The 27,266-nt window shown below is 43.2% G+C and overlaps 1 protein-coding gene across 3 annotated transcripts in view; it reads right to left on the bottom strand.

The window, feature by feature from the left end:
* Positions 1-27,266, bottom strand: part of MYLK (myosin light chain kinase) — a 607,164-nt gene that overhangs the window by 349,166 nt on the left and 230,732 nt on the right. For all 3 annotated transcript variants that reach the window (XM_033946557.1, XM_033946556.1, XM_033946555.1), the window contains exons 8-9: positions 21,190-21,208; positions 10,647-11,287 (exon numbers count right to left, since the gene is read on the bottom strand). In XM_033946557.1, coding sequence (XP_033802448.1) covers positions 10,647-11,287; positions 21,190-21,208 — 660 coding nt within the window. The remainder of the gene's footprint in view (positions 1-10,646; positions 11,288-21,189; positions 21,209-27,266) is intronic.

Below are 27,266 nucleotides of genomic sequence, written 5' to 3'. Positions count from 1 at the left end.
AATAATACATATTAGACTGGTGATAAATTGGGACAACTCTAGAGTTAATTGAATTAAAAGAGATAAATACAGTACTAAATTTCTCTATAGAAGTTATTTTGAAATGTTTTTGAAATTTTGACATTTGTATGAAAAACTTTTTGTCAAAACATATTTCAAATAGACCACATGTTTGCTTTGATTCAAAAGACCTAAAATACAGGTATGTTGATTACACACATGAGATCAGGTCTCCTGTTGACCGATTGTCTTTACAAAACTATTCAAAAATTCTATAAATAAAATTTAATAAAAATTATTTTTGAGATTAATACTTACAATATTGTTTATGGAATTTGACATCATTGCACTGATGGATCATAGAGTGAGATTTTTTTCTTACCATTCTGTATTAAGGTTTTTGTATAATTTATCTAAAGCTAATCTTAAAGCAAATGAAATGCATAAGGTGTGGGGTAAGGAGGTGGTCCTGGAACATGACAATGGCATTTCTAACACCACCAGTGGGGTCTGCAGTTTTCCAATTCAAACAGAGGAGCTAGTCAAAAGTTCAAAACAGCATACCAAGACTGTTTCACTGTAATATTGCAATTAAGGAATTGTACCTTCCATACATCTTTCCCCTCTCTCACCCACTCACAGACACACAGAAAACCAACACACATATAAATGCATTCCTACACATGCAAACACAACCCACACATGTGCAGCCACACACATGCAAGCATTCATGCACAGGCATGCAAAAACAACAAAACGTGCTCCTAGATACAAAAACGCACAGACTTGCCAACCCATGAACGTATACGCACACACGAACAAAACAGATAACCAAAGAAAACAAGAGATTTCTACAGATACTCAATGCAGATACAAACATGATGTATGTGCCTACGCACACAAAAACGAATGGATGTTAGAAAGAAATTATAAATGAGGTCGACTAACTTTCTGAAAATTTAACAAACAGAATCAAAAAATGATCTAATGCATTTCTATGGGAGAAGCAAGTAACCAGGTAACTTCGAGGTAGCCATCTACTCAATGGCACGTACCCCAAAACAGGCATGGTTAGGGGAGAATTCTGGGTGGATCTTGGGTGTGTTTTGACTTAGGCGCTGGTAAGTGCCTTAGGCCTAGAAAACCCTAGTATAAATAGATTGCACCTAAGGTTTCAATGCCTACTGGCACCTAAGACCACTTAGACACTGCTAGGCACAATTCTAGAAATGGTGCCTTATGAAAGGGAAGAGGTCGCGGGCGCGCGTGCATATGCCACCGCTCACCCTTACTACGCCATTGGGTAAAGAGAACCACGACCCTGGATCAGACTCACTTAAGAACCTGAAATGATACTCTCGCCTCACAATGCCAATCCCACTCTTGCCTCATAATGTCAAAACACTATGCTATTATCCAAATAATAGACTTGTCAGACTTTATAAGGTATAAAGAGCCCCAAAAGAACATGAGATGGTTGGAAATGGTGCATCTCTTTTTTTAATTAAGCACCGAAGGTGGCCTCTGGAGGCTTGGCAGCAACCTATGCTGAATTCTTCTCAAGCAGGTTCCATGTAACACTTAAAAAGTTAAAAAAAACAAAAAACCCTTCATCAAAGATCTTCAGTAAGATTTTAAACCGAGGATGGGTTTGTCAGACAAATATTTTGGCTCCCCCGGCAGTGATACGCTGGTGCTCACTTGAGTTCTACAATGCAATATTTGTCCATTTATGACCATCTTTTTTTAGGAACAGTAAACAAATCTTATTTTACTAAAAACTTGTAAATACCAGCTGCTTCCTGAGCTTTGAAAGCACTTAGTTTATAAGTATACATTTGTCATTTTCTGGAATTAGAAATATAAACCTTACTGCAAGAGAGAAAAGCCAGCCAAATGCTAAATGCAGACTCAACCACCAGAAAATATGTTTGTGTAATAATATATAGTGTGCCACAAAGGAACCTTTTTATCATACTTCCTCCCCCCCCCCCCCCAAAAAAAAAGGGAAGCCATACTAGATTGCTATGTATCTGTATGTGTGTGTGCATTCCTAATATCTTTTTGAGTACCTGAATAAATTCATGAAAACTGTTCTAAGCTCTCCTTGGAGAACGGTATAGAAAATTGAATAAATTAATAAAAAAATTAATTACCGTAATTAAATTTGTCCTAGCCACACCAAAATGTCAGAAATCTAACAAGGTTTTTTTTTTTTCCTTTCCAGATCCATGCACAAGCACAGACAAAGGACGCAGGCACGTGCAGATCTCAGAAAGCAAACTTGGTTTTTGGATGGAACTTCATGTACTGTCACCATACAGATCTGTGTGAATAAATTTGATGTCCCTCTGTGAAGTCTCCAAATAAGGCTGTTTCACACATACCAGCACAGGAATTAACTTCATTTTTTTAAGTTAAGGTATACAGGTTGGAATCATTATACCACAGATTTGCTTTCCTGAGTTGCCCACATTGGGCTGGATTCGGTATACTGCAGCCACAGTATTGTTGATTTGCAAATGCAACTTAATTAGATAACAAGACAATCAACACCGATAATTGCCAATTTAACAAGCAACATGCACAACTATCTATGCATATTCTATAGCACTGTGTGTGTAAATTCTAGTGTGTGGATCTCAAAGGGGGCGTGGCCAGGAGAGGAGCACAGGTAGATCTTGAGCATTCGGACTGTGAAAAACTTAGGAAATTGGAAGACTCGGCATCCAATTGGCAGATGAGATTTAATGTGGACAAATGCAAAGTGATGTGCATTGGGAAGAGTAATCCAAATCATAGCTATCGGATTCTAGGGTCCACCTTGGGGGGTCAGTGCTCAAAATAAGATCTGGGTGTCACCATGGACAATACGCCGATACCTTTCGCGGCCAAAAAAGCAAACAAGATGCTAGGAATTATTAGAAAAGAGATGGTAAACAAGACTAAGAATGTTATAATGCCTCTGTATCGCTCAATGGTGCGACCTCACCTTGAGTATTGCATTCTGTTCTGGTCTCTTATCTCAAAAAAGATATAGTGGCATTAGAAAAGGTTCAAAGAAGAGTGACCAAAATGATAAAGGGGTTGGTACTCCTCTCGTATGAAGAAGTACTAGAGGTTAGGGTTCTTCAGCTTGGAAAAGAGACAGCTGAGGGGATATATGATCGAAGTCTACAAAATCCTGAGTGTTGTAGAACGGTTACAAGTGGATCGATTTTTTTTACTGTATGAAGATTTACAAGCACTAGGGGACACTCAATGAAGTTACAGAATAATACTTTTAAAACCAATAGGAGGAAATATTTTTTTTCACTCAGAGAATAGTTAAGCTCTGGAATGCGTCGCCAGAGGATGTGGTAAGAGTGGTTAATGTAGCTGGTTTTAAGAAAGGTTTGGGCAGGTTCCTGGAAGAAAAGTCCGTAAACTGCTGTTGAGACAGACATGGGAGAAGCTACCGCTTGCCCTGGATTGGTGGTATGGAATGCTGCTATTACTTGGGTTTTTGCCAGGTACTTGTGACCTTGATTGGCCTCCGTGAAGACGGGATGCTGGACTAGATGGAACCATTGGTCAGATCCAGTAAGGCTATTCTTATGTTCTTATTGGCACAAATCCTGTATCTACATGTTAGTCACATGAACGCAAGTCTCAAACTCCACCTCTCACTAAAGCCAACTACCCCAAACAAATAACCTTACCCATTTCTCACTCTTTTTGAAAATGACCAATTTTTTTTTTTTTTGTAAGTTCTTGTTGTAATACATCTTGGATAATTCTTTTGTAATCCGCCTTGAATTGCAAGGTAATGGCAGAATAGAAATCCCTAATGTAATGTAATGAACAGAGGCTATGTTTGATTCTATAAATTGTGCCTAGCTTTGGAGAGTTTATAGAATCATGCTAAGCTCTGATCTTTTCGGCGCTGATTCTCTGGGCGACATATACAGAATTTGGCCCATTATCTCTTTGATTGCCCAAATTTGGATGTGGATCCCAGACCTGTGCAGAAGCCAATTGTAGTTAGGCATTATCAATCAATTATTGGTGTTATCAAGCACTACACTGGCAGCAATTAGGAGTTGCACGCAGATCTGCCGTCCACCCCCATTCAATAACATGCGCAATTGCATTTTTTGCATGCAACTCAAAAAGGACGCGTGGTCATGGGAGGGGCATGAGCGAGTCAGGGGCATTCCCAGAATCTAGACGCGATGTTAAAGAAAAATGTCACATACGCGCCCAACTGTCATAGGGTAGGCGCCAGCTTCTACACCAACTTTTTGCAAGGTTTAAATGCTCAAGCCCAAAGGAACGTGCGAGATACTATATTTGTACGGGATACTATATTTGTGCTGATCATAATGGTGGTGGCATATCTTTGGGCGGAATAGATGAAAAATCAGCAGCAACAACAACAACAAAAAAAAAACAGCACCCAAAAATTCCACAGGAGAAAGGAAAATCCAATACAAAAAGACACGGAACCTTACACCTTTTAGCACCTTTCTCACTTAAACACTTGCATCTTTTCCAAATTATTCACATTTGGCAACTAACCACATTGCCACAATCACTTTAGCACACCATTATAACTGATTGCATTTACTCACACATATTTACATATTTCTGCAGGACCCCCGCGGAAGGCTTTTTATAGCCAAAACACGGACCGTACCATCTACCTTGTTTCCCTGAAAACAAGACCTATCCCGAAAATAAGCCCTAGCAAGATACTCCTAATATAAGCCCTACCCCCAAAATAAGATTGAACCCGACACCCCCCTCACACCCGAATGTACCCGACACTCCCCGACTCCATCCCTGACACTTGTGCTGCCTGATTTGCTGAAAAGATTGGACTCGTCGATTCAGCAACCCCCCCACCCCTGCTGCTTTAGGAGGCCTCAGAAAGGAGGTATGTCAATCTCACGGTGGGAGGGTCGGTGGGGTTCTGCTGCACAGGGGGATGGGAGGGAGGGATAGAAAGGTGCTGCACAAGAGGATGGGTGAGAGGGGAGGAAAGATGCTACACATGGGGGGGGAAGAAAAGAGGAAGAATTGGGGTGGAAGAGAGGAAGTGAGAGAACTGTTGTACATTAAAAAAAAAATAAGACATCCCCAAAAGTAAGCTCTAGTGCTTTTTTTGGGCCCAAAATTAATATTAAGACACCGTCTTATTTTCAGAGAAACACGATATATACAGTTCTATTGGATTTGAATTACTACACATTTGCCCTACATATATGTATATTTTGTATCATGTATGAATTTTTTACATATAGCAGTATTTAGCTATGTTGACTATTTTTAATTTGTTTCAACATTTTTAATAGGTTTTGTCATCCAGAACATTGGTTCCACAGTCTTTTTTGCTTTGGCCTATCTTTGGGCACCATTTCCTAAATCTGGCACTATTTTACAACCACTAGTATTCCTACTCAATAGCACTACTAGACGTACCCAACACTATTCCCCAGGGACCGGCGCTGATCCCTCTCCTATTCAACATGGCCCCAATTGTAAACATGTCACCTAAAAAAATTAAGTGCTAATGCGGCGCTGAGCACAATTCTATAAAAGTTAGGTACACTGTACAGAATCATGTTAAGTGCCGCTTAAGTGGTGTTAGGTGTTGCTAGATGTCCTAACTTTTAGGTGCACCTTATTTATACCAGAGGTTTCTTGGCCTACATGCAAACATCTAAGGTGCACCACAGCACTTAAATCAAAAACAGTTGTCTAACTCCAGAACACATTCATGATCCGCCCCTAAACATGCCCACTTTTAGGCAGGCGCTTTAAGACAATGTGCCTAACTTTTAGAGAATCACGCCTACCAAGTTAGGCACCTGTCAATTAATTCCAATTATCTAATCTAATCTTCTACTTGTGCGTCGCTCATACCTATACCAGGCTCAAAGCTACTGTAAAGAGAGGTAAGAAGGGAGAGAGAGAAAGGAGGTGGATAGGTAAGAGGGAGAGGGAGGGGAGAGAAAAAGAAGGGAGAGAGGAGGAAGGGAGGAAGGGAAAGGGAGAGAAGAGAGGGTAAAGGAGGTTAAGTATCGAACAGATGGGTTTTCAGTTTTCTTCGGAAGATGATGTGGCAAGGTTCAGTTCTGGTCCTTTCTGTAAAGCCATTCCAAGTTTTGACTCCTAGGAAGGTAAGCATGGAGTGGAAAACTCATTTATAGTGAAGATCTTTAGTGGATGGGAGATTTAGTAGCATCCGGTTGAGGGTTCTGCGGGAAGTAGGCCATGCTATTGAGAAGAGTTGGATGAGTTTGGCCGCAGAGTTTCCATAAGTATTGTGACCAGCCAGGTATCCTCCCTGCCCAGGTCCCAGTTAGGACAAAAGAAAATGGAGGAGAAAAGAAATCCCGGAGAGGAATTGGGAAGGGACAGGTAGTTTCTGAGCTTGATAATTACATTGACCACCGGGGGAGCTCAAGAGGCCCTTGGAACACTGCCAGGGCTGACACTGCAGGGCGTCGCCCCAAGATATTTAAACCTGGTGCAGAGAACAGGAAGAGAAGCCAGCTAGGGAGAAGCTTTAAGCCCTTTCTCCCTAGAGAGCCCAGGGAGCCAAGCAGGTGCAACAAGCCTATTCCTATGGAGGTGATAGAGGCTGGCCAGGCTGAGGAATTAAATTTTCCAGAAGAACAGGACATGGAATTGGAAGAAAGCCTGACAGAGTTTGCTCCTGTGATTGTTGAGCCTATGCAGGTGAACTTGACTTCCATCTTCAAACAGTGAGTGTGGTTTGTGCTTATGAACTGTTTGAGAGACTATTTTTTTGAATACAAGCTAAGGAGTGATTGTATTTTGGGGAGAGGTTTTGCATACATCCTGGGTGGGAATTTTTGAAAGTCTATTTAAGGACTTTGTTTTGGCAAAACCTAGCACTCTCCTGACCTGGCAGTGAATGGAACTGGCCAGAGGCTTGTGAGGACTTTTAAGGCACTTGTGCTGAATGTATGCTATGAACTATTTTTGATTTTGGGTTTTTGAAACTGCCTGCTTGGGAGCAGACAACCCTAGGACTGGGAGGGGGAGCAATCAAACCCTCTGCCACAACTGAAAAGAAACGTTGCTGAGCAAGTTAATGACTTTATTTGGGACTGTTATTTTTGCTGGTTGTGGTTTGCTACTTTATTGGTGTGTTTTTTTTTATAAAGAACATTCTGATAAGTTTGGCATCCATTTTTGAAAGTCTACTTACCTGGAGGATAAAAAGAAATAAAAGCTGATATTATTTTGATATTGAAAAGTAATTGTGCTGACTTTTGCTTTCTGGTTTTCTTTTCTCTTGGGTTCCTGTCTGGAATCCGATCCTGCAGGGTGGCTCCAGTCCGGGCCACACGTCGGGGTGTTATTTTGTGGGCTATCCACTGAGTGTGCTATTAAACACTGGTTTTGGAGTTACAGTGGGCCACAGTATGTGGTGAATGATGCAAGATATTTTGAATGTTATTTGTGATGGGATGGGTATTTGTGATGTGATGAAGGTTGTGACTGAGTCGTATTTCCTCAGGTTGAAGATAAGTCTTACGGCAGTGTTTTGGATGAGTTGGAGTTTGTGAATTAGAGCAGTGTTGATTCCCATGTAGATGGAGTTACAGTAGTCCAGTTGTGGTAGGATCATCAGTTGTACGATTAAGACAAAGTGGTATTGGTGAAAGTAAGGTCTGATTAGTCTTAATTGTCTCAGAGACTAGATATTTGGGGTTCCATGGTTAGAGTGGAGTCCAGTATGCAACCTAGGATTTTGGAGGTTTTAGTTGTGTTTAGTTTCAGTTTGTTGGTTGTTGCCCAATTTTGGATTTTTTCTATATTGTGTGAGATTTTGTTGGGTAAGTCTGATTGATTTTTGGTTATTGGAATAATGAGAAAAATGTCATCTCGTATGACATTGTGCTTTCATCTTCGAATTTGATTAAGAGGTGTTAAGTACCAATTATTGACCCCAATTAAGTCTATTAATCAATTAGGTGCCTACACTGGCCAGGCATGCCAATGTAGGCGCTTAGGCAGACTTTATAAAATTTGTCCCTATATCCTTAAGTCTGCTAACCATGTTGGTTCATAATTAGGGTGTTAGTGTTTTCTACTATGCAGATGATGGTCTTTTAATTCGTAAAGATGAAGCTGAATGATACAGAAATGCTTTAGAGTTAGCGTTAATGGCAAGTGTTACTTAAAGTTTTTAAATGGACGACTCTCCCAGCTGTTACTTCTTGTAAGATTGGGAAATAGATGGGTCCTAGAATAGGGAACAGGTCACTGTGCCCTAAGTGAACACGTTGCTACAAGATGTCCAATGCATTGATATAGAACACCCCTTCTATTGCTGACAGGTTAGGTAAATGTTCGCCCTTTACTGTACCTTGACGACTAACAGGATTCAGTAACCTGCAGTATCCCAGTACTGCAGGTTGCTGAATCCTATCCTATAGGAATAACACTGCCTTCAAGCCACCTTCTAATCAGCGTTATTCCTGTGGTCCAGAAGTATTGGGCCGTGCAAAGTCACAGCCCAATGCTCCTGGGTTGCTGGGATAAATTCCCCCCCCCCTTCTGCCTGACCCCCCCAGGTCACAACCTTTCCCCATGTAAAAAAACAAAAACCAGCCCTTCTTTACAATCCATGGTGGTTCAGTGGTGGTCCATTGCAGAAATCTTTGTTTTTTTTATTTAATCCGCAAGCCTACTTATAGGACCTATAGGGACCCCTGAAGAAGATCATAGTGTCGAAACATGAACCGTGTTGGGTTCATATGTTTCCAGTGGTGCAGGCCCTAGACATTTTTATGTGGATTATTTATTTGTTCTAATAAAGCCTTCATCTTGAACATCAACCCTCCACAAGTCTTTTGTGTTTTGGTCCAGTGGGAGTGGCCAGGAGTGATGCCCATTGGTCCTGGCCTTTATGGCGTTGCTAGGAAATTGGCATCCCTAGCGGCCATCTCACTGCAGGGGGGGGGATTAACATGGGGTGGTTGGACCATGGGGTGCCTACATAGAAGGTCAGGCCACGGGGGAGGGGAGGGACTTTATCTCGGCAGCCCTGGAGCATCATTTTTCTTCCTTAGCACACAAGTTGGCATTATAAAATTTGCATAGTAATGAAATGCAAAACAAGCATTTGCATATGTTGCATCTCATTACTGAGTAACAGAAGGAGAGTGAAATATCGCCACTCAGCATTTGGGCTCTTTAAGTCACGGTAAGGGCCATTTACTGAGACTTAAAGCTCTAACGCTGTTTGATGAATTCCCCCCTTATTGTGATATTCAGCACTTAACTAATACTTACATGACACCATATAAAGATAGGACTGACTTTTACATTGTTCAATTTGTCCAGTTAACGTAGGCAATTAAGTACTGAATATCAGCACTTAACTGCACAAGTGCCAACTCCATCCCCGGCCCACCCAGAAAATCTTTGGCTATGAGTTTGGCTGTTAGTACAGATATTCAGTGTCACTATCTGGTTAAGTACCACTAGGTTACCATATTTTTATGGCAAAAAAAAGAGAGGGCCTGTGGCCCCATTCCACCACGGCCCAAATCCAAACCCAGCCCCATCCTGTTCCGCCCCCCCCCCCCCCCCAGCCCCCGCACATGCTGAGAGGCCCTCCAGACGCAGTCCCTCGCACTGGTAGAGCCAAGGTCAACCGGAGAAACCGAACAAAGTGCTGGGTTTTCTAAATCCATTGGGATGTCCGGACGGTCCTCTAAAAAGAGGGCATCTTCGGGTAAATCTGGACGTCTGGTAACCTTAAGTGTCACTGAATATCAGCAGGATAGCTCCGCATGAGCGATTTAATCAGGCAGGAGCCTCTCTTAGAAACATAATGGCAGATAAAGGCCAAATGGCTCATCCAGTCTCCCCATCCGCAGCATCCACTATCTCCTCCTCTCCCTATTGGCTAAGGCTCTTTACACCTGCATCGTGATGTCATAGAACTTTATGTTTATAGAAACATAGTAACATGATGGCAGATAAAGGCCGAATGGCTCATCCAGTCTCCCCATCCGCAGCATCCACTATCTCCTCCTCTCCATATTGGCTAAGGCGCTTTACACCTGCATTGTGATGTCATAAAACTTTATGGTTATAGAAACATAGTAACTACTTTTATATCACAATACAAAAAATGTTTTTTTATTTTATAAATATACTCATATAAATTTTTAAATAGTGCTCAGACCCACAACCTTAACTGTTTAAGTGTCCCTATTGGTAGTAATATAGAAACATAGTAACATAATGGCAGATAAAGGCCAAATGGCCCATCTAGTCTGCCCATCCGCAGTAACCATTATCTCTTTCTCTCTCCAAGAGATCCCACTTGCCTATCCCTGCCAGGTTAAATCTCTTTGAATATTGGCTCCTATCATTCTTGCTCAGTATTCATTAATACTAACTATACTGTATGCAGCAAGATATAAATTTATGCATGCCGTGTCTCCTGTGCATGAAGATTTAAGTCTGCTCATTCTGAAATGGCTGTGGGGGTCTTCCAGGAGAAGCTCTGATAATACTAAAATATAGAGATTTAATTCTTTCCCCTATCCTAGTAAAATAAAATACTTAAATAGTCCTAATATAACTGTATACAAGTACGCTGCTGTACGTACCTTTGCAAGCGAATACAACTTCCTCGCCTTCTAGCGCCTCCTGACTTTGTGGATGAATCTCAAACGATGGAGGCGCTCCTTGGGCCTCCATTGGCTGCTCTGTTATGAGCTTTTTGGTTTTGCTTTCAGAGGGTCTTAGCTGAGAAAACGGGACCATCTTTTGAGTCTGTGCTAGAAGATCTCGCCTCCCCACCTCACTTTGTGCCACAGAAGGACAGCCGCTATCGGTCTTTGGTTTGGTGTTCACTTTGCAGGCTTGGAGGGTTATGGTGCTGGAAGATTTCTGTGCTGCTTGGGAGTGGGTTGTCTCTTTTGTGGGCTCTGGAGGAGACTCTGGTTTGTGTTCTTGTCTACGCGGGCTGATGCCGCTCTTTTTTGGGGCGGGGTAGATGGTCATTTTTGAAGTAATTTGAGGCGTCGCTTTAGAGATGGTGCAAGAGGTGTCTGCCGAAGAAACGCGAGTAGCCTCTTTTGAAGAAACCGCGCTGATCTCTTTCTTCGTCCCTGGTCTTTCTTTGGTTTGAACTGTGCCAGTAGCAGCGCTGAATTTTTCCTCCTTAACGATGCCGTTTGTAGCCGTCCTTCCGACTTCCAAACTTTCATACACTTTTGCTACATTATTCATTGACTGTGTTGAAATTCTAAAGAAAGAAAATTATGTTACTGACACTCAGATGTTATATTACTGTAGTGTATACTATGAAAATATATTGTGACTTTTCCTTAAACAAAACTAAGGGCCCCATATTTAAAAAAAAAAAAAGCTGAGCTCCCAAATTTAAGCTAAATTAATGTTTCCCCTATTTTCAGTGAAAAATAGAAACCTACATTTTCTCCTGAAAATTCTTCTAAATTTAGAAGCCTGAAAATTATGCTCTTAAACTTAGGCCTGACATTCATTTGCCTAGATTAATTAACTAAATAAGCTGCATTAGGGTTGTTAAATCCTTTAAGGGGATTTGGGGTCCATTAACTAATTTTGTCACATTATAATTAAAGTGATTCCTTTTTCTTTATGTTAGATTCCTTTGCACATCCAGGGTGGGTGGGGGGGTGGGGGGTGTATTATTTATTTAGAGGTATAAATTTCATAATATTCTATAATATTGATGAGTATAATATAATATCATTACTGTTATAGGTTAAGAAGGGATTTAAAATTTTTATTGTAATATTTCTGATGTTAATAGTGTATTTTCATAGTTTGTTTGTTTTTTCCGATTTTTCAAATGTATACATTGTCAAGTTCAAAATATCAATAAAGAAATTAAAAAAAAAAAAAAAAAATTCACAGGCCACAGCAGTAAAAGCTCCGAAACTCATAGAATTCCTACGAGTGTCGGAACTTATACTGCTGCGACCTGCGATAAAAACCCTAACGCAGCTTGATAAAAGGGGTGGGGGGGGCCGCCCTTCGGTTGAAAAGCAGTGCTAAGCGCCTCACCTTTTTCCTTCCTTTAAATTAACCCTTGTTGCCGCCTACTTTTTGAGCTCCAGATTTAGATGTTTAGGCCCCGATTCTATAAATGATGCCTAAAGTCGGGTACCTAGATCAGCAAGCCTAACATTTAAAAAGCTTAATCAGCACCGATAACAAAGCAATCAGCACCTCATAATTGGCTTAAATTAAAATTAATTGGGCGGTAGGCGTCTACCACTTCCAGGTAGGCGTCTAGTCCAAGGCACCTACCAGAAAGTAGGCGTGGTTAGGGGGCAGATCGTGGATGTGTTTTGCATGGAGGCACCTAAGTGGACTTAGGTGTCGGTATTTAGGCCAAGAAAACCCTGGCATAAATATCATATGCCTAAGGCTCAAGCGCCTACATTCATTTTAGGCGCCGCTAGGTGCGATACTTTATGTAAAAATTTCTCCCCAAATAATGTGGGCTTGATAGGATTTCCTTGTTGATTTATGATTGATTTAAGTTGTATATATGAGTTTGTACTTCCATTCCTGTATACTTGATTGATATGATTGATATATTTGAAAATTTTTTTTTTTAAAAAGGCGGTCTTCCTAAGGGCGTGATCTTCCTAAGGATGTGGTCTTTCTAAGGGCGTGTCCTTCCTAAGGGTGTTCCTCTCCTCTTTTCCATCCCCCGTTCCCCTCCTTGCTGTGCGTGCATGCCCCTTGCCTTCCCCCGAACCTTACTTCCCCAGCGCAAGATTGCTGCCCGCGTCTATGTTGGCGCTAACTCTGACATCACTTCCGGGACCTGCACCTAGGAAGTGACATCAAAGGGCGAGCCAATGCCGACGTGAGCATGCTGGTCACGCTGGAGAAGTTAAAAAGGCAGAGGGCGGGGGAGGGGGCACCACCGCCCCAGGTGCCACTCACCCTTACTACGCCACTGCCAGTAGGCGCCTTATCGGCGTCAAACATAAGTTGAAAAAGCCATTTTAAAAACATTAAAAGCAACTTAAGATTAAAAAAAAATATACAGAGCCTGCATTATGCCTTTGGAGGTGCTTTACAACACCCAACGCCACTGTAGAAAGGTTTGGACAAGTTCCTGGAAGAAAAGTCCATAGTCTGTTATTGAGAAAGACACGGGGGGAAGCCACTTCTTGCCATGTATCAGTAACATGGAATATTGCTACACCTTGGGTTTTGGCCAGGTACTAGGGACCTGGATTAGCCACCGTGAGAACGGGCTACTGGGCTTGATGGACCATTGGTCTGACCCAGTAAGGCTATTCTTATGTTCTTATGTGACATTAGGTGTCGTGAAGTGCCTCCATAGGTGTGATTCACATGAACGGTAAGTGCCAGAAATGTAGGTCTTGAAAAACCTGGCCTATATTTCCGGCACCTACCTTTCTTGAAGCCACAGTTCTAGATATAGCTCCGGGCATGCGACCGACACACGATTGGTGGCCATTTCTAAGGTGGCAGCCGCCGGCAGCAGCGTCATTTTCAGAATCCGGGCCTTAATGTATTGCAAAGCAGGCCCAATGTAGCGCCAGACTTACGTACAGTTCCTGCTCAGAGTTGAAGGAACAAATGAAAAAAAAAAATTCCTCTAGTTAACAAGCTTTCCTTTGTTAATAACCTTCAACCCTCTTGGCACTATTGGTTTTAATCATGGTCTGTGCAGCTCCCTAAGGAACAATTAACTTAGAAAGTCTATTTTCAACTAGCACACAATGAAATTATTTTTCATCTCCAACTCTTTCCTAACCCTTAGGTTCATATGACTACAGATGTACAAACAGGTTGATTCAGACATGAAACAGGCAGATTTCAGTCTGGTTTCAATAAAAAAAAAAAAAGGTTGATCAGCCTGACATCTATAGGGTGGGGGGGAGGGTGGTGGAATCCACTGGATCTTTTTTTTTTTTTTCACCATTTGCCAGAGAAATGGGCTGTGATGCACTGATCTATAGAAATCAAATATGGGTTTCTGGTAAATCAGCTGGAAATGTTGCCAACTGCTGCCCCCTTTTCTGCAGCATGCAATAAACACACACATTTGAATTGAGTTTTGAACCTCTTCCAAAACTATTCACACATTCTTACTGGCAGTCACAGGAACCAACACTGCTGGCTACCCACACGAAACTACAAGTAATATAACACATGCTGCTGAGTGTTTTCACTTGTCTGGAGGATTGCATGAGAAGTGTTAAGATGCCAAATTAAGCTTGAGTACAGCAAGTACTTACAGCACTCATTTTAAATTTGAGGAAGAACAGTGACATCTGCTGGTCAGTAGGTGCACTGGTCTTCACACAGTCCTATCCTTGCAGCAATTTATCTATGGTTTGGATATCAGGGAAAAGACATGTAACCTAATAATGCAATAAGCGGCCAGGGATCTCAAAGTCCCTCCTTAAGGGCCGCAATCCAGTCGGGTTTTCAGGATTTCCCCAATGAATATATATTGAAAGCAGTGCATGCACATAGATCTCATTCATATTTATTGGGGAAATCCTGAAAACCCGACTGGATTGCGGCCCTCAAGGAGGGACTTTGAGAACCTTGAACAATATAGTTTGACTAGTATTTTAGCCCGTTACATTAATGGGTGCTAGAATATATGTCTGTGTGTCTTTATTTCTGTCTCTCCCTCCCTCCCGCTGTCTGTCTCTCTCCCTGGCCCCCTTTGTCTGTCTGTCTTTCTGTGTCTCTCCTTGCCCCTGTGTCTTTCTTCTTTTCTTTCTATCTATCTGTCACTCTCCCTGCCTCCTATGCAGCAGCATTTCTCTCCCACCACTTCTCTGTGCAGCAGCCACAGCAGCATTCCCTCCCCCTCAATTTCCCTCCTCCCACACCACTTCCCTGTGCAACAGCAGCGTTTCCCCTACCCCCCTTTCCCTTCCCGCGGTCTGGCCGGCTCCCTTAGTCCCTTACCACCACCTTCCTTCCCTTCCCACGGTCCCAACAAACCTTCCGATTCCAGCAGCGTCTGCAGCACTCTACACATGCTGCTTCGGGGCCTTCTACTGCCCAGCAAATCAGGGCAGTAGAAGGCCCCGAAGCAGCGTGTGTAGAATGCTGCAGACGCTGCTTGAATCGGAAGGTTTCAAGACCCGCAGCCCTTGCCGGACCCGAAGTGAGGGCTGCGGGTTTTTGGATTTTTTACACGGGCCCAGCCGGACCAGGAGGAGAAACCTGGGAGGCAGGAATTAAAGTCCATTGGGGGAGGGGAGGAGAGCAGCTCCTCTCCCTTCCAGCTCCGGTCCGGCTCCCGCTGATCTCGCCCTGGCCAGTTCACACTCCGAAGCCGCGGGAGACACGGCGCTGTATGGCCTCTTCTTTCTGCTGCCGTGAGCGTGTGCCGCATGCATGCGCACTCCTACTGCGGATCCCTACAGCGCACAGAAAACAGGAGCACGCAGGTGGGAGTGCGCATGCGCGCTTAGGGCTTTATTATATTAGATATAATAAACTGTGATTTACAACCCTGATTTTGTTTTGAGGAGTAACATGGTGGAATGAAGAAAACAAATGGGACACAGTGCTACAGGGATACAAACTATATAGAAGAGATCGAGTAGGGCAGAAAGGTGGAGGTATTGCCCTATATGTTCAGGAAGGAGTAGAATCTGTTGAAGTGGCTACGACGGAAATGAAAGAGAAGCTAGAATCCCTCTGGATCAAGATTCTTGGCCAAAACAGCGCAGACACAAAAATTGGCCTTTACTATCGTCCCCCAGGACAGGCGGAGGAAACTGACTCAGAAATGATAGAGGAAATCAAACAAGAATGCAAGACGGGCAATGTAATAATATTGGGAGACTTCAATTTCCCGAGGATAGACTGGAAACTAGGAACCTCCAACTGCGGCAAGGAGGCCAAGTTCCTGGAGGCGCTAGGGGATTGCTTCCTGGAACAAATGGTAAAAGAACCGACAAGAGGCAACGCCATCCTGGACTTGGTACTAAATGGCCTCACGGGTCCGACAAAAGAAGTAGAAGTTACGGTACCGCTGGGGACGAGCGATCACAATGTGATCAGCTTTAAGCTTGACATCGGGAATAGAAAACATGCCAAAACCTTAAACTTTAAAAAGGGCAAATACGATCACATGAGAGCCATGGTGAAAAAACGACTCAAGAAAAAGGTGGACAAACTTGAAACGGTAGACCAGGCATGGTCCCTACTGAAAAATACTATCACAGAAGCACAAAATCTCCACATTCTGAGGATCTCCAAAGAGAGGAGAACAAAAGGTAAGGGAGAACCGGCATGGCTTACCAGACAGGTGAGGGAAGCCATAAAAGAAAAGAAGGACTCTTTCAAAAAATGGAAACACATGAAAACAACCGAAGCATGGAAAAAACATAAAGATGATCAGAAGAAATGTCACAAGGCGGTGAGGGATGCCAAAAATGACTATGAGGAAAAAATAGCGCAAGAGGCCTTCTTTAGATACGTGAAAGGGAAAAAACCCACAAAAGAGGCGGTGGGACCCCTGGACGACCAGGGAAGAAAAGGGTACATCAAAGAGGATAAACAAATTGCAGACAAACTAAATTCCTTCTTTGCGTCCGTCTTTACGGAGGAGGATACCGCAAAAATACCAGAAGCAGTGAAAGTGTTTAGTGGAGTAATAGAAGACAGCCTCACCACAGTTGAAGTGGAGTTGGACCAGATATACTACCAGATCGACAAACTTAAAAGTGACAAATCCCCTGGACCGGATGGAATTCACCCGAGAGTTTTAAAGGAATTGAAGGTTGAAATCAGAGAGCTATTGCAAAAACTTGCCAATCTGACAATCAGAACTGGACAGATACCAGAAGACTGGAAGATAGCGAACGTCACGCCAATTTTCAAAAAAGGATCGAGAGGGGAACCGGGCAACTACAGACCTGTGAGCCTTACGTCTGTCCCTGGAAAGATGGTTGAAGCACTGATCAAGGATAGCATAGTCCGGCACCTAGATACACACGACTTGATGAAACCCAGTCAACATGGGTTCAGGAAAGGGAAATCATGTTTAACGAATTTACTTCAATTTTTTGAGACCGTGAACAAGCAAATTGATAGTGGAATGCCGGTGGACATAATATATTTGGACTTCCAGAAGGCGTTCGACAAAGTTCCACATGAAAGACTTCTCAGGAAACTACAAAGCCATGGAATAGAGGGAGATATACACAGGTGGATAGGCAAATGGCTGGAAAACAGAAAGCAGAGAGTGGGCATAAATGGGAAGTTCTCAGACTGGGAGAAAGTGACTAGTGGTGTGCCCCAGGGCTCGGTTCTTGGGCCGATCCTATTTAATATTTACATCAATGACCTGGAAGAAGGAGTATCCAGTGAGATCATTAAGTTTGCAGACGACACAAAGCTATGCCGGGCAATCAGATCTCAGGAGGATAGCGAGGAACTCCAGAGCGACTTGTATCAGTTAAAGAAATGGGCAGAGCAATGGCAGATGAAGTTCAACGTGGAGAAATGCAAAGTAATGCATTTAGGTAGTAAGAATAAGGAACACGAGTATAGAATGTCAGGCGCAACTCTGGGTAAGAGCGAACAAGAAAAGGACCTGGGTGTACTGAAAGATAGGACCCTGAAGCCGTCGGCACAATGCGCGGCAGCGGCAAAGAAAGCAAACAGAATGTTAGGCATGATAAAGAAAGGAATCACGAGTAGATCGGAGAAAGTCATAATGCCGCTTTATAGAGCAATGGTCAGACCACACTTGGAATACTGTGTCCAACACTGGTCTCCCAACCTAAAGAAGGATATAAAACTGCTGGAGAGAGCGCAGAGACGAGCAACGAAGCTAATAAGAGGTATGGAGAACTTGGAATATGAGGAACGACTCAAGAAACTGGGGCTGTTCTCCCTTGAGAAGAGGAGGCTGCGAGGGGACATGATCGAGACGTTCAAAATGCTGAAAGGCATCGATAAAATAGAGCAGGAAAATAAATTATTTACATTGTCCAATGCGACACGGACAAGAGGACATGGTTTGAAGCTAAGGGGGGACAAGTCCAGGACAAATGTCAGGAAGTTCTGCTTTACGCAGCAAGTGGTGGACGCCTGGAATGCTCTCCCAAAGGAGGTTATTAAGGAATCCACTGTGCTGGGATTTAAAGGCAAATTAGATGCACATCTCCTTACGAGAGGCATAGAGGGATATGGGTGACTAAAACTACATCAGGTGTATACCTGACTGGGCCTCCGCGTGTGCGGATCACCGGACTCGATGGACCATGGGCTTGATCCGGAGATGGCAGTTCTTATGTTCTTATGAGTAAAAACAAGTTCTCTGTGGTACCTTTTTATCGGTCTATTTCAGTGATTCCCAACCCTGCCCTAGGGGACCCCAGCCAGTCTGGTTTTCAAGATATCCCTAATGAATATGCATGAAAGAGAATTGCATATAATAAAAGTGACAAGTATGCAAATATCTCTCATGCATATTCGTTAGGGTTATCTTGAAAATACGACTGGCTGGGGGTCCCCCCAGGACAGGGCTGGGAACCGCTGGTCTATTTGAATAAATTTCTAACTAGCTTTTGAATACTGTAGAGAATGACAAAGGGACATATTTTTCCCCATCCCCGTGAGTTTTGTCGCCATCCCTGTCCCATTCCTGTAAGATCTGCCTTAATTGCACAAGCCTCAAATACCTACGATTTTAAAGTGTTTGAGGCTTGTGCAGATGAGGATGGTGCTTGCAGGAACGGGGCAGGGACAGGAAAAGAACTCGCCAGGATGGGATGGGAAAATGAGCTTTCGCAGGGGAAAAAATTTGTCCCCGTGTCATTCTCTAGAATACTGAAGATGTGAGGAGAGATGTTACATCAGTACAATCAGTCAATAAACAAGAGTTCATCTGAGATGGTGCAGTATGTCACCTCAGATGATCCTAGTCGGGAAATATTTCTGGTGGTCTAAGTGGGTTCTGGATAACCCCAACCCCTGCAAACGTCAACAATCTCTGATGGCTCACGTTGGCCCCAGACTCCCCGTACATCCCATCCTTTGCCCCACTCCCCCCACCAAGGCCAGCCTTGTGACTCTGGTGGGCCCTTGATCCCGCCCCCCTACCCTCCTTGATTTCTCCCATTTTTCTTTTTATTTATTTAATAAACTTTTTATTATATTAAAAAACATTTAAACTCGAGATAAAAAAAACTGGAACTTACTTGAAGGAAAAAAAACAATCAAGGAAAACCACTCAAACATATGAGTAAATTCTATTATCATTAAACCCTAATCTAAAAGTAAATTAAAGGAAAAGAGAGGCAAGAAAACAGAAATAAAAACAAAACAGGGGCAATCCATCAAGGAAATAACACATTCAACAATATTGAAAAGGAAAAATATAACAGACAGATAGGGCTTAATATCTATACAGCCACATTTTTATACATCATTACGTTTCAACACATCTGAGGGGGTAAATACAGCTATAGGAGCAGAAGGTTGCCTTAATACAAGAACATTTTTCAAATGCTCTGGGTCCAAGAAAATATAAGTTTTATCTGAATTGTTTACATATAATATATTTACATGGAAATTGGAGGGGAAAAAAGACTCTCCTAGGGCCAGAACTTGAGACCTAAAAACTAACAAAACCTTTCAACTCAACTGCATGGCGTGACAGAGGTCAGAAAACAAAGCAAAACTGAGGACCTGTTTTACAAAGCCGCACTAGCGGCCCCGAAGCCCATAGAGATTTAAAGGGCTTCGGGGCTGTTGCCGCACGGTTTTGTAAACAGGCCCTGAATGTCCCAGAAACTTAGAATCTTTAAAGTGAAAATATAACTGAATAATCCAATTCCTGTCATATTCCAGAGCAAATGAAGCTATCAAGCCAGAACAGGTGTAGAATTTTCTAAGAGGTCAGTAAGATCCAAACTGGCTCCCTCACCTTGGCTCCTTAGCCTCCTTTCCTCCTGGTATACCTGAGTTAAAATAAGAAGCTTTCATAATTGGTGGTAAAGTCTCAACCGGAATCTGTAAAACGTCCTTTAGATATTTTTTTTTACCATCTCCACAGGAGAAAGAACTGGAGACTTAGGGAAACTCAAAACCCTTAAGGTTTTTGAAGTTCAGTCTGTGATCATAATTCTCCAAAGCTTCCAGTTTCTGAAGGATATTCATATTCTCTTTAATTAACGTTTTCCTACAGATTTTTCAGACTCCTGCACCCTTTTCCATAGTGCAGATATAGGCTCCTCACAATACTTCTTATGTACATAACTCAAGAACCTGTATTCTGGAATTCGCTGACTATCCAGCCCGCCTCACTGCAACATGTTGATATTGTGTTCTCACTAATTGTGCCCTGTAATCACTGACTGTTCAGCAACATCTTCCCTATTTGTACTCTGTAATTCGCTGATTGTCCAGCTCTCTTCACTGTAAACCGCCTAGAAGTTGCAAGATTGTGGCGGTATAGAAAAATAAAGTTATTATTATTATTAAAACATCATCAATTCAAGCAAATAAGGAACATATCATAGCTTCTCATATTTCCTCTAATGTGGTCGTCTCAGATCTTTTCTTCAATCGGGGAGTGATCTTATCCCCAGTCACAGTCAGCCACTCAGCAAGCAGTGCGGGGGCAGACTGGATGCCGAAGAGATAGCGACTGCCCTGCACCGCTGGAGATTCGCGCCATGCCCTGTCCAGTGAGGGGGATGATTTAAAATTGATACATAGGCCACCCCATTTAACTAGGCCGTGCCCCATACATGGGTTTATAAAACCCATGTATAAGCCGCGGCCTATATATGGGGAAATATGGTATTTGTTTCAGTTTAATTATTATTGTTAACCTGCTATGAACCTACATCTAGGGATAAAGCGGGATAGAAATATCCATTATTATCATTCCTACATATATTTTAGAAAAAAAAGCTCTACATCAGCAAATCCTTTTCTACCAGCATTTGACACAGCCCAACCTGGATGTCTCATTTCTAATTTCTATATTCTACCTATATTGGGACTGATACAGTGACATCAAATAGCCTTTCCATAGATATAAAAGTTAAAACACATTTTATGTATCATATTTATCCTTTAAAAATAACATGCAGTGGAAGAAAATACCAAGTGGGATGAACCTACCTGTCTGTCTTTTCTGGATCTGGATCAAAAAAAAAAAAGAGCAAGTGTTAAAACTTACCAGAAAATCATCATTTTATTCTAACTTTTATAGAAAAAAAAAAGGTTCTGTAACTTTGGAAAAGGGAGACTTAGATGCTACGTTAACTGATACTGCGTGCAGCTATGAGTTCCAGAAGGAGTTCAAGTGAGGCTTACAAAATTACGCATCCCCCTTTCTGGTGTTTCTTATGTTTTCTCAGAGACGGTCACATATAGATCCAATTAGAGAATGACACAGGGACAAATTTTTCCCCCGTCCCCGTAGGAACTCATTTTTCTGTCCTGTCCCCCCCGTGAGTTCTTTTCCTGTCCCTGCCCCATTCCTGCAAGCTCTGTCCATATCTGCACAAGCCTCAAACACTTTAACATCATAAGTGTTCGAGGCTTGTGCAGTTAAGGCAGAGCTTATAGGAATGGGACAGCGAAAGGAACAACGACAAAACTCACAGGGATGGGATGGGGAAATTGAGTTCCTGTAGGGAAAAATTTGTACCCGTGTCATTCTCTAGTTCCAGTGAACTGTCTCCCTTAAAATGGTGCTTCTTGATCCTTGGCATATCTAATATTTTTTGTTATGTTACTTTGTTATGGTGAAAATGCTTGAGTACCTGATTGTAAAAACCGCTTAGATAACCTTGATAGGCGGTATATAAAATCCTAATAAACTTGAAACTTGAAACTTGAAAATATTTCTTTTAGGGGAGTAATTTCTCTTTGAAAATTAGTGCAAAGCAGCCCTTTATCCAACAATTACACTTGTCATTCTTTATAGTGTCACTGGAAATACACAGCACTGTACTCCGCCGCTGAAAGCACAGTTACTTACCGTAACAGTTGTTATCCAGGGACAGCAGGCAGATATTCCCACACATGGGTGACGTCACCGACGGAGCCCCGCAGCGGACAGCCTCGAAAGCAAACTTGCTTGAAGATCTCGATCTTTCGAGGGCTGCACCGCGCATGCGCGCGTGCCTTCCCGCCCGAACTAGGGGGGCGCATCTCCTGAGAGGATCCTCAGTTCAGATACCTAGCCAAGAAGCCAACCAGGGGAGGTGGGAGGGTTGTGGGAATATCTGCCTGCTGTCCCTGGATAACAACTGTTACGGTAAGTAACTGTGCTTTATCCCAGGACAAGCAGGCAGCATATTCCCACACATGGGCGACCTCCAAGCTAAGTAAAAAGGGACGGAGGGAAGTTGGCAATTTACGAAAAAAGATTTTGTAAAACAGATTGGCCAAAGTGGCCATCCCTCCTGGATAAGGTATCCAGACAATAATGAGAGGTGAAAGTATGAACCGAGGACCAAGTGGCAGCCTTGCAGATTTCCTCAATGGGAGTTGATCGGAGGAAAGCTACAGACGCCGCCATAGCTCTAACTTTGTGGCCCGTCACTCAACCTTGTAGAGGAAGACCAGCCTGAGCATAGCAGAAAGAAATGCAAGCAGCCATCCAGTTGGAGATTGTGCGCTTTGAGATAGGACGTCCCAACCTATTCGGATCAAATGAGATGAAAAGTTGAGGAGATGTTCTGTGCAGTTGAGTGCGTTGGAGGTAGAAAGCCAAGGCACGTTTACAATCCAAGGTATGAAGGGCCACTTCTCCAGGATGAGAATGAGGCTTTGGAAAAAAAATACAGGTAGAACTGATTGATGTGAAATTCTGAAACAACTTTAGGTAGGAATTTAGGATGAGTACGGAGGACCACCTTGTCATGATGAAAAACTGTGAAAGGTGGATCTGCAACCAGCACTTGTAACTCGCTGACTCGTCAAGCAGATGTGAGAGCAATCAGGATTACAGCTTTCCAAGTGAGATATTTGAGGTGAGCTTTGTCAAGCGGTTCAAAAGGAGGTTTCATAAGTTGAGCTAAAACAACATTGAGATCCCAAACCAATGGAGGTGTTTTAAGTGGTGGATGGAGATTGAGAAGTCCTTTCATAAAGCGAGAAACCATAGGATGTGCAGAAAGAGGTTTTCCATCCAGAGGCTGATGAAAAGCAGCTATAGCACTAAGATGGACTCGAATAGATGTAGTTTGAAGTCCAGATTGTGACAAATGAAGCAAGTAGTCCAGAACTGATGCTAAGGAGGACGAGATAGGTTGCAAGTGACGTGTAGAACACCAAGTAGAAAATCTAGTCCACTTCTGGCCATAACATTGTCTAGTTGATGGCTTTCTGGAAGCAAGTAAGATATCTTGAACAGACTGAGAAAATTGAAGAAAGTCTGTTATGCAGAAAGGTACCAAGCTGTTAAGTGTAGAGACTGCAGATTGGGATGAAGCAAAGATCCTTGACTCTGCGTGAGTAGAGAAGGAAAGATTAGCAGAAGTAGAGGCTCCCTGGTGCTGAGTTGAAGTAGTAGGGAGAACCAAGGTTGCCTGGGCCACCGAGGAGCTATCAGAATCATGGTGGCATGTTCTGACTTCAGTTTGACTAGAGTCTTGAGAATCAGAGGAAATGGAGGAAAGGCATAAAGGAACTGATTCCTCCAATCCAGTAGAAACGCATCCGCTTTGAGACGTTGAGGGGTGTAAATGCGGGAGCAAAATTGAGGCAGCTTGAAGTTGAGAGGTGATGCAAACAGATCTAACTGCGGAGTTCCCCAACGAGCAAAGATTTGGTGAAGAGTAGGAGAATTGAGCGTCCATTCGTGAGGTTGTAGAAGATGACTCAATTTGTCCGCCAAACAATTGTGTTGACCCTGAATGTAAACAGCCCTGAGGAAGAGGTTGTGAAGAATTGCCCAATGCCACAATTTCAGAGCTTCTTGACATAGGGAATGAGATCCCGTCCCTCCCTGTTTGTTGACATAATACATGGCTACCTGGTTGTCGGTACGTACAAGAATCACCATGTCGTGAAGGAGATGTTGAAAAGCTTTGAGAGCATAGAATATCGCTCTGAGTTCCAACAGATTGATATGACACCGACGGTCTGCTTGAGTCCAGAGACCCTGAGTGCGAAGACCGTCCACATGAGCTCCCCATGCGTACGTTTACGAGTCAGTTGTGAGGACTTTCTGATGAGGAAGAGGGTGGAACAGCAAGCCTCTGGAAAGATTCAAAGAGAGCATCCACCAATGGAGAGACTTCTGCAATGAAGGAGTTATGGAAATCAGTCGAGTTGGTGGATCCACGGATTGCTGCCATTGGGATGCCAGTGTCCATTGAGGAATACAAAGGTGAAGTCTGGCAAAAGGAATCACATGAACTGTAGAAGCCATGTGACCGAGCAGAACCATCATCTTTCGTGCTGGAACAGTTGAAAGTTGGAAGACTTGTTGAGAAATCTGAAGAAGGGCGGCCTGACGTGGTTGTGGAAGGTAGGCTCTCAGATTGATAGTGTCCAGAGTTGCTCCTATGAACTGGAGAGACTGAGAAGGAGTCAACTGAGATTTGGGAAAGTTGATGTGAAATCCCAAATTTTGTAGAAAAAGAATAGTCTGTTGGGTCGCTGCAATAACCCCTGAAAAGGAGGGAGCTTTGATGAGCCAGTCGTAGAGGTATGGAAATACTTGGAGACCCTGGTTGCGAAGAGCTGCAGCCACCACCACTAGACATTTTGTGAAAACTCTGGGAGAAGAAGCCAACCCGAAGGGGAGAACTCGGTACTGTAGATGAAGGCTTCCTACTTGGAATCTGAGGTACTTGCGAAATGCTGGATGAATAGGGATATGAGTATACGCCTCTTTGAGATCGAGGGAACACATCCAATCCCCTTGATCCATTAAGGAATATAAAGCTGGCAGAGTGAGCATTCGAAATTTCTCTTTGACTAGATATTTGTTGAGAGCTCTGAGATCCAGGATCGGTCGCAAATCCCCCGTCTTTTTGGGAACTAGAAAATAACGGGAGTAGAATCCCAAGTTCCTTTGTGGAAGAGGAACTTCCTCGACAGCTCACAGGCGAAGCAGAGCCTGAGCTGCTTGAAGAAGAAGGGGAAGATGCGACTGATCGGAAGGACACTCTCTTGGATGGCGATCTGGAGGCACCTGCAGCAACCGAAGAGAGTATCCCTCTCGTAGGATGGAAAGCACCCAGAGATCTGATGTAATGAGCTCCCACTGGTGATAAAATGTGGACAGACGACCCCCTATGGGGAGGGGAGAATTTGGAAATAGAGAAATTGGAATGCTCAGGCTGAGACTGTCAAAAAGACTGAGCTGGTTTGGTGGCAGCAGGAGTCTGAGACTTTTGCTGGCGCTGTTGTTGAGGACGACGACGAGGAGGAGGCCTGGAAAAAGCAGGAGTCGTTTTCTGAGGATAACAACGTGGAGTCTGTTTGAAACCTCTAGTTGGTGCAGGTTTGGGTTTTGGTCGAATGAGGGAAGCAAAAGAGCGTTCATGTTCTGAGAGACGCTTGGTAGCTGCTTCAATAGAGTCATCAAACAATTCATTACCCTGACAAGGGAGATTCGCCAATCGATCTTGAAGATTGGGATCCATGTCAACAATACGTAACCATGCTAAGCGACGCATGGCTACTGCAAAGGCAGATACTCGAGAGGAGAGTTCAAAAGCATCATATGAGGCTTGTAACATGAAGAGTCGCAATTGAGAGAGAGTCTTGAGGATGAGTTTAAATTCTGAAAGACGAGTTGTGGAGATATCCGGGTAAAAAGATGGTAATATCTTCAGAAAATGGTTAAAGTAAGAAGTAAATATGTAGCTATAATTAAGAACTCTATTTGCCATCATAGAATTATGGTATAAACGGCGACCAAACTTATCCATGGTACGACCTTCTCTGCCTGGAGGAACTGAAGCGTAGATTTTAGAAGGATGTGCTTTCTTCAAAGATGATTCCACTACCAGGGATTGATGAGAAAGTTGAGATTTTTCATAACCCTTACATGGAACTGTTCGATAACGAGATTCCAATTTAGAAGGAATGGCAGTGATGGAATAAGGAGTCTCCATGTTACGAACAAAGGTTTGTTTGAGAACAGGAGTCATGGGTAAACGTAGTGACTCTTTAGGTGGATGAGGAAGCTCCATATCTGCTAAATATTCAGGAGTATATTTAGAATCAGAATGAAGATCTAGTTTGAGAGCTTGTCCCATATCAAAAATAAATTTGGCAAATGAAATGGATTTGGAATCAGATGCTTCCTCAGGAGACACACTGCGAGATCTAGGGAGTGCTGAGTATGAAGGAGAAGCCTCTCTGGAATATGGTGACAGTGGTTCCGAGTCAAGGAATAGAGTCACCGAAGAAGCTGCACTGTGAGGTGGAGTAAGAGAATGTTTTCTCTTAAGGCTCCTGGATAGAGAAGTACCAGGTGTACGTATGAAATGTATGTATGAAATGTGAGCTTGTTATTATACGTATCACCAGATTTTAGGTTGTAAGCCGCCCAGAACTGTCCATGGTGCAGGATAGTAAGAAGATGCGGAAAAGTGATATGTTCAGTTGCTCACAGTTATTTCTATTAAAGCCGTTAAATGTATTTTGCCTGAGTTGAGGTCTGAGGCGACGTGTCTCGACGAGCCGGTTTCGATGGAGGAGTCTTCGGTCGAGAAGGACTTCGAGTCGAGGCTCGATGGTGTCGAGATCTGTACTTCGACTTCGAAGAATGGGGCAGAGAAGTCTCGGTATCCAAAGCTGAAGACTCCCTCCGAAGCTTAGAAACACTATGTCTCGAAGGCTTCGACCGGTGCTTCGAAGGAGGTGAGTCCGGAGAAGAATCAGATGAAGGTATTCTCTTCGGTGTCCGGGATCGGCCTCGAGATACTAGATGCTCCGGTTGGGTGACAGGCTGATCCACCCGAGGCAAGGTCGAGGACGGGACCAAATGAGCCACTAAAGAGGAAATCTGTGTGGTCAGTATAGATTTTAGCATGTCTTCCAGCCTCGGCACCGAGACAGAAGGTTCTGATCTCGTAGGTGCAGCAGTACGCTCCGAAGAGGGCGACCTCTAAGGTGAGTATTCCCTTGTCTTGGAGGTATGCTTGGAAGATGGACGTGCAGAGGACTCTGGTGGCTTCTTAGGTACGGCACCTGAAATAGAACCAGGAGACTTACCCCCTATGGAA

This window comes from Geotrypetes seraphini, chromosome 5 (genome assembly GCF_902459505.1).
Source record: "Geotrypetes seraphini chromosome 5, aGeoSer1.1, whole genome shotgun sequence".
Taxonomy (NCBI): Eukaryota; Metazoa; Chordata; class Amphibia; order Gymnophiona; family Dermophiidae; genus Geotrypetes; species Geotrypetes seraphini.
This window is presented reverse-complemented; position numbering and strand designations above follow the sequence as displayed.